General features: G+C 50.0%; 1 protein-coding gene across 1 annotated transcript in view; it reads right to left on the reverse strand.

Moving 5' to 3' along the window:
* DSCAML1 (Down syndrome cell adhesion molecule like 1) overlaps positions 1–104 on the reverse strand; it is a 368,170-nt gene extending 368,066 nt beyond the window's left edge. Inside the window, exon 1 of the mRNA XM_010830644.1 lies at positions 3–104. Within this exon, the coding sequence (XP_010828946.1) occupies positions 3–104 (102 nt within the window). The remainder of the gene's footprint in view (positions 1–2) is intronic.
* Positions 105–8,013: the final 7,909 nt, after the last annotated feature.

Here is an 8,013-nt window from a genome sequence, read left to right on the forward strand (position 1 = left end):
GCGCGCTCCCAGCCGCCCGCACTCCGCGCCCCGCTCTCTCCGCTCCTCAGCCCAGCGCTCGGCGGCGGCGGCTCCTCCCTCCTCGGCTCCCTCGCTCCTGTCATCCGCGGGGCTGGGCTAGGCGGCCGCTCTCCCGCCCCCCCGCGGCACCCGGGCTGGGGAGCGCCTCGCGAGCCCCGAGCCCAGACGCCCCCTCACCCAGCCCCACAAGCCCAGGCACAGGGGCGAGGGCCCAGACCCCACGACCCGTACCAGGGTTCGCCGTCTGAGAGGCGAGGGGTCCCTGCCACCCACCGGCTCCCAGCCTGCGGTCGCGCACAGGCGTGTGCCATACGTGTGCTAAGAGCCCGCCCTGCCCGGACCAAGGGCGCCCCGGGTCTCCCCAGCTCGGTCACCTGGGGCCACGGCTTCGTGCTTCCTTCCGACTCAGTTTACCACCTGGGTGGGGGAGCCTGATTCTCGGAGTAAAAGCCAGACGAAGACCCTTTGGTGCCGCCCCGGGTGACTGTCCATCTCAGAGCTGAAACCTGCATGCCCTCCCAACCCCTAGTTCCCTCGGCATGCCTGCCTCGTGGGAAGCCCCAGGTGAGCCCAGACACTCTGGGAATTTTCCTCCCACCACGCACATTGTGATTACTCAGACATTATTTGCAATGAATAGTTTTCATGTCAGCTGCATCTCCTGTATCTTCCTCCTTTATCTTCCTCTATCTCCGCTGCCCCACAGCTTTGTCACTAAGCAGAAACTGGTTTATTCCTTACAGCGATCTGCCTAAAGTTGGCATGGAATTGACTAGGGCTTGAGTGAGGGTATCCGCTCAGTTACAAAATGAATGTTGAGTACACGCTGTGTGCCAGGCAGTGGGTTAGGCACTGGGGCCCAAGGCATTTACTTTTAAAAATACGTTAGCATCTTCATGATATAAAAGTTACCATTTTCTTTCTACGTGGCATTGAGTACATTTGCAGTGTTGTATCACCGTCACACTATTCATTTCCAGAACTTTTCACCATCCAGACGGAAAGGTACCCATTGAACGATAGCTCTGTATTCCCCAGCTCCTGGTAAGCACGAATCTACTTTTCCGTCTCTATGAATTTGCACATGAGTGGAATCGTACAACTTTGTATCTTCTTTCACTTAGCATAATGTCTTCAAGTTTCATCCATGTTGTAACGTGTCAGAATTGTGTTCCTTTTCATAGCTGAATAATATTCCATAGTATATATAGACCGCACTTTGTCTATTCATTTGTCAGTGGATGCTTGTGTTGCCCCCACCCTTTGGCGGCTATGGACAATGCTGCCTTGAACATAGGTGTACAAGTATCTCTTTGAGAGTCTGCTTTCAACTCTTTGGGGAGTGGTAATTGCTGGATCCTATGGTGATTCTATTTTTAACTTTCTGAGGAACTGCCAGGTGCATTTACTTTTGTCCTATAGCGCTTTCAGAGTTTAAAGGGCTCTCACCTGCAATTGCTCCGTGCCATCCTCACAATATTCTTTGAAGCTTTATCACTCCCTTTTAAAACAGGTGAGAAAAATGAGGCTTGGCTTGTTCAAGGTCACCCAGTTTGTATTGCAAGCAAGACCGGAACCCAGGTCTCCTGATTCTGGGGCAGAAGTGCTTGCTCTGCGCGGGGCTGCCTCCTCTGGTGGCCCTACTCCGTGACACCAAGTCACCACTCCACAGAAGATGCTTTTTCTCTAGGTGTTTTGCCCTCTGGAAACACAAGTATAGGCTTCCCAGGTGATGCTAATGGTAAAGAATCTGCCTGCCAATGCAGGAGACCCAAGAGACACAGGTTCCATTCCTGGGTTGGGAAGATCCCCTAGAGGAGGAAATGGCAACCCACTCCAGCAGTCTTGTCTGGAGAATCCCATGGACAGAGGAGGATGGCAGGCTACAGTCCATGAGGTCACAAAGAGTCGGACACAACTGAGTGACTGAACACGCACACAGGTATAGGTCAGAGACGAGGGGCAGACTGCAACAGGTGTTTGAGGTGACACAGCCCGCCCTCCACTTGACAGGTGAGGAAGCTGAGGCCTGGAGCAAGGAAGCGGGGGACCTGCTGGGGGGTCAGGCAGGCAGCCACAGGGCCCAGCAATCTCCAGTCTGCTGGGAGGAAGCGGGGGACCTGCCAGGGGTCAAGCAGGCAGCCACAGAGCCCAGCCATCTCCAGTCTGCTGGCAGAGAGCATCCCTCAGCACTGCCAGCCTGCTGGGCTCATTCGTCTGCCCTGTTCCTCCCCTTCTGAAGGAGACCGTTGCCGACAGGAATCCAGTTATTTAAAACTAAGCCTATTGACCCAGAGCACCTGGTCAGGCCGTGCCTAAAATAAACTGCTAAGTCAGATAGGATGAAAGGGGCTGCTGTCTGTCAGGAGGGGCGGACTCTGAGTGGGGCCTGGGGGTGTCAGCACAGCTGCTCAGGCCCCACATGCTGGAAAGAGAGAGGGGGACCCCCTTCTCTCCATTTACCTGAAGTACCTCCTCTAACCTGAGTGTCCCTTTTATGCAGGTTACACCTGAGGGCCTTTCAGGGACCACAGCACCCTGTGGAGGGAGTCAAGTGTGACCTGAAGGGTGAAGTCATTTGCTGACTGTCTCCTGAAGAAGCTGTGAGGATATGGGGAGCGGGGGTGGGCAGGTGAGGAGGGCAGACTCCCTCTAGCACAGGAAGCTCTCTCTATATATAATGTGATGGTTAAGAGAGTGGTTTTGAAGCCAGAGCTAAGATCTCAGCCCAACTCTGCCCTCACTAGCTGTCCACCTTTGGGGAATTCATGGGCACTAAGTGCCTGTTCCCTCACCTGTAACATGGGGACAGCCACAGCATCCGCCTCGGAGAGCTATTGTGAGGATTAAATAAGACAAGCCCGGTGGCTGGCATGTAGCAAGCACAGTAAATACGTCTATCGCTAATGTTATTGGCTTTGCTCAGAGGACCTTGACCTATGCGGGGGAGGGGAGGAAAGAGCTGGATGGAAGAGGATATTGGGATGACATTCTGCCGTCCATATGGCAGCGAGGCCAGAGTTCAGGCATTGGGAATCCAGGAAGCGGCCACAGAAACACGGAAGGAAGGTGCACTTGAGGCTGAAAAAGCAAGGTGTGATTGTCCTCAAGGAAAGGACCTGAAAACAGACAGTCCTCCTGCTTTTCGTATTTTCCATTTCCTAGGTTTTGTCCCTCCTTAGTATTTAGGAAAACATCCTTGAAAGTGACAATCTGGCTCCGCGATGTTCCGAAGTCCGCTCTTAACAGGAGATGGAGGTAGGGAGTAGCCTGGCAGAGTCAGCAAGAATCCCAGCAAGGGAACCCCCAGGGAAAAGCGACAGGAAAGAAAGTGGGATGCGTGCTTCACCTCCGCCCACGCCAAACCCCGATGCTTTCCTCCCACAGCTGACATTTTGGAGAGACTCTTTTTTAATTTTGATAGGAGGGACAATTCCTTTAGAGTCCCAACTTGGAAAGGAGCCCTCACACCCCCACAGAAATGTATGCTCACCGACGTGAGAAAAAACACAGTTGCCCAGGCAAACATCCATGTGTACAGGTAAACAAACACTTAATGACAGGCACACCTGTGCTCAGATGCAATTTGAATACAGTCCAAAAATCCTGCATTGACTCCTATGCATATGCCCTAATTTGTGGGATTCATTGCCAGTAGAGACACACCGTTCATTTAAAACCAGTGATTAATTTTCAATGTTTTATTGCATTAGAATGGTGGGTGATGAAGTAGCTGGTTGTGTGTGTGTTTTACCAATGCCAGTTGAAGCAGCTATATGAAGACGCTGGGAGGTGAACCCTTTCCAATTCAGGTTAATCATGGATATTTTGGGGGGTATTATTTTGCCATGTTATATTAGGACTAGAGCCATCATGAGAAACCACAGATGTTTTTATTGTTTAACTCAAACAACAGCTTATATATTTTGGATACTTTTCTTCAAAAACAAAGACATATAATTATTTTAGTAGAGCCTTCCTATGTGCTCTGAAATTCTTTAACAACTCAGTATGATCATGGTTTTCATAAAAGGAATCACTACTGAACCAGGTCAGTGGTACAAACTTGACATTTGGGGTTATATAGCTAATTCAGGATTGACCTTCTTAGTACTTATTCATTGGTTGGAGGAGAAAAAAACAAGGATTTCCTTGGCTTTTTTTTTTTTCTTTTTTCTCCAATCTGTAATTGATTTTAATGTTATATGAAGAGTTCTGGGTTCTAGTCTTATTTTTGCCACTATAGTCAGCTGTGATCTTGAACAAGTCATTATCTTTCTGGGGCTTCAGTTTCTTCACCTCTGCACGTTCTCTAATGTAGGCAGAGACAGAAATATGTATTTTCACACAGATACTCAGAAGTAAACCGCACAAAGGAAACCATTTTTGCTGCAAATGCATGCACGTGTATCTAGAATACTTCTGTCTTCTTGAGACAAGCTTGTTATTATAGTGCAGTTGCTAAGTCTGTCCACCTCCTTTCAACTCCATGAACGCCAGGCTTCCCTGTCCTTCACCATCTCCCAGAGTTTGCTCGAACTCATGTCATTGACTCGATGATGCCATCCAACCATCTCATCCTCTGTCTCCCCCTTCTCTTTTTGCCCTCAATCTTTCCCAGCATCAGGGTCTTGAGAAAGGTGAATCATTGCAATTCATAGACTATGCTGCTGCTGCAGCTGCTAAGTCACTTCAGTCGTGTCCGACTCTGTGCGACCCCATAGACAGCCTCCTAACAGGCTCCCCCGTCCCTGGGATTCTCCAGGCAAAAACACTGGAGTGGGTTGCCATTTCTTTCTCTAATGCATGAAAGTGAAAAGTGAAAGTGAAGTCACTATGATGCCTATATAAAAAGGCAGTGCTGCTGCTGCTGCTGCTGCTAAGTTGCTTCAGTCATGTCTGACTCTGTGCAACCCCATAGACGGCAGCCCGCCAGGCTCCCCCATCCCTGGGATTCTCCAGGCAAGAACACTGGAGTGGCTCGTCATTTCCTTCTCCAATGCATGAAAGTGAAAAGTGAAAGTGAAGTCACTCAGTCGTGTCCGACTCTTATCGACCCCATGGACTGCAGCCCACCAGGCTTCTCCGTCCATGAGATTTTCCAGGCAAGAGTACTGGAGTGGGGTGCCATTGTACTGTCATTAAATTACCTGGGCATTTCTTAAACCGAAGTTCTGTATGCTTAACGCTGAGGATGTCTAGGTACATTTTGTCACTTACCCTCTCTACATCTTGGATTCTAGTATCATGATCCTAAGCTCTCTGAACAAAGGGCCCCAATCTTTGAGGCTCCTCCCCCACAGATGGCACCTCCCCCACAGATGGCACCTCTGGGGGCCCACAGACCTTGTACAGGCCACTGTCTCAGGAGGGTTGGTCAGGGGGTGCAGAAACCCCCTCAATAACTGCAGCCTCTTCACCATAGTCCTATCTCTGCTCCCCACTCTGAAACTGGCTAAGAAGTGAACCCAGAGAGGTTCCATGAAGCCCAAATTCTGTGCAGCTGAAGCTCTCTCTCGAGGGGTGGGGGCAGGGGAAGGTGGGAGGAATCCAAACGAAGTGAGAAAGAAAAACAGGAAAATTCCACGAGTGGGAGCTTACTTTGCTAGCTTCCCAGGTCATTCTACAGTTCTGCTGACACACAAGGCACTCACAAATGTGCTCATCAAACTGTACGTGAACATCTTCTCTCTGGAAAGCCTGAGTGCGACATTTTCCACTCCTTCTTCCTCAGGTACCCAGTGCCCCTTCTCTACCTGTGTGAGCCTCCCTTAGCAGCAAGGCCTGGTCAGGCACCCCCAGCTTTCCCCAGCCAGCACAGACCAGTTTTTTCACCTCTGCAGGGACCTTCTCTGGACTCTGCTTGCCCCAGACATCTCCTTGGCCTGTGGCTCTTACCCCTTCCTCTCGCATTGTGGCTACTACTTATGTACACATTGACTTGTCTCCTCTTCCAAATACTAGGCTCCAAACCTGTTTGGTTTGTACCTGCAGAGCCTGATGCTTCCTTGCATTAGGAGGCACTCGATGCTAATTTCATGACCAGACAAGCTCATTCTTACAGGGCTGCAAATACCCAATTACAACTTCATGGGTCATGCCTTCCAGCAGTGTGTCCTTTAACTGGAATCAAAGCCTTAAAGCTTTCCCCTTATCAGATGAAAGTTTCTGGCCTGGACAGGTGAGCACCAGAGATTCAGGAACTCTGACCCTAAAGCCAGGTCTCAGCAGATCCCTGTGTAGCCAGCCTCACCGTGGTCTTTCTCATGTTCATCATCGAGTGGGACTTTGGGGATCACAAAGGCTTCGCATTTTCTTTTATTTCAGATCCTTGTCCATAACAGACCAGATGAGGCCAGAAAGGTCTTGTTCACTTTACAGATAAAGAAACGGGAACTCCGAGAGGCTTGTGATGTGCCCAGAGGCAGAACTACCATGAATCTAATACAACTGATGTCCCAGAGTTCCACAGGGTCTCAGCAATGAGTTCACATAGTCAGATGGTATTGGTAATTTGGTAGATTACTACAGTTGATCTGCAATCAATTATCGCTTCTGCTCTTTCTGTGGTGCATTTGGGGCTCTGACTCAGGATCCCCCAAAGCAAGTGAGAGATCAATCTATAGCTCACTCATTAGATTTGGGATTGGTGAGGTATGTTTTTTTGCAACCATCCCAGCATAGGGAATGGCTGTAGGAATACGACCACCCATTGCACCAACTTACTTGGCTTTGTGACACAAAGTTGCAGGGCCCGAGTCGAATCACAGCGTGATATGGCCTAAGACGTCTGTACTAGAGATGTGTGTCATGGAAGAGAAACCAGGTCAGAAATGTATGGAGCCAGGAGCTGGTTGGTGAAATTGTGAGCAGAAAAATTGTGTAAGAAAAATGTTTTTAAGGCATTATAGAGGTGTGTCAGGTAGTGAGTTCACACAAATACTGTGATTTGCCCAGATTGTGTGATGTCTGTGGTATTTGTCAGTTGTTTCAGAATTTGTAATTTGCAGCAATTTTCTTTTTAGCATCCTAAATAATCATGTTTGTCTCTCATTTTGTATTCATAGCTGTGTATTGTTTTCCCGAAGGAGGGCCCTCCGAATGGTCTAAGATTCAGGTCCTACAGAGCCTGAGTCCATCCTAGGGGGTGGGTCACACCGTGGAGGCTGAGATGAGCCAAGAAACAGGTTTTCTGGATTCTGGCGCAGGAATCCAAGACTGGATTCCCATCACAGTCCCTTGCCTCAGAGATGTCACACACCATGTAATTTATATGTTTGTCCAGTGCTATACACACAGAGGATACTTTGAAAGGCCACAGCCCCTGAAGAGATTCTCCACTCTGCAGGGAAGGTCAAGGTCCCAGCCGTGGAACTAGCCCTGACTTAGATGCTCAAAGCCCTCTTCCTAGGAAATCTGGCCACTTCATTCTCAGACCAGAGGATCTCAGGGGAAGAAGGCCACTTAGAGTCCCCTCTGCACCCTCTCTGGGGGACAATGCCCCTCCCATCCCTGGGGTAGGGCCATCAGCATAGAGGACTGAGGTGCCCCTCAAAGCCCAAGGGTCATGGAAGACACCAGGAAGCCCCTCCAGCCTCGCTGAGCACAGAAAGTCCACGTGCTGGCGGGCAAAGTCACAGCTGGAGTGCTGTAGTAGTGGGTAAAATGCTGTTTGGGGTTGCCAGGGGAAACAGCAACATTGTGGGAACGGTGAGAAGGGTGGAGGGTACCAGCCCAATAGCCATAGACTCGGCGAAGGGCCCAGTGGTGCCTGAGAACCCCCCTGAGCAGCCCCACTTCACACCCACATGCTCTCTCTACACCACCAGACAGGTGCTGACAGTCTGATTAAATTTTCCAGGACAAGGGGCTCCCTACCCACACAGAAGTTCATCCTAACCTTACCCTCTGTGATCACACACTCTTTTCTTTATGGGGCCCGCTCTGCCTTAGCCCTCTGGAGTTCAAAGGATCGGCCAGATGACAGTTTTG

The sequence above is a fragment of the Bison bison genome, unplaced genomic scaffold (assembly GCF_000754665.1).
Source record: "Bison bison bison isolate TAMUID 2011002044 unplaced genomic scaffold, Bison_UMD1.0 scf7180017864518, whole genome shotgun sequence".
NCBI classification, from domain to species: domain Eukaryota; kingdom Metazoa; phylum Chordata; class Mammalia; order Artiodactyla; family Bovidae; genus Bison; species Bison bison.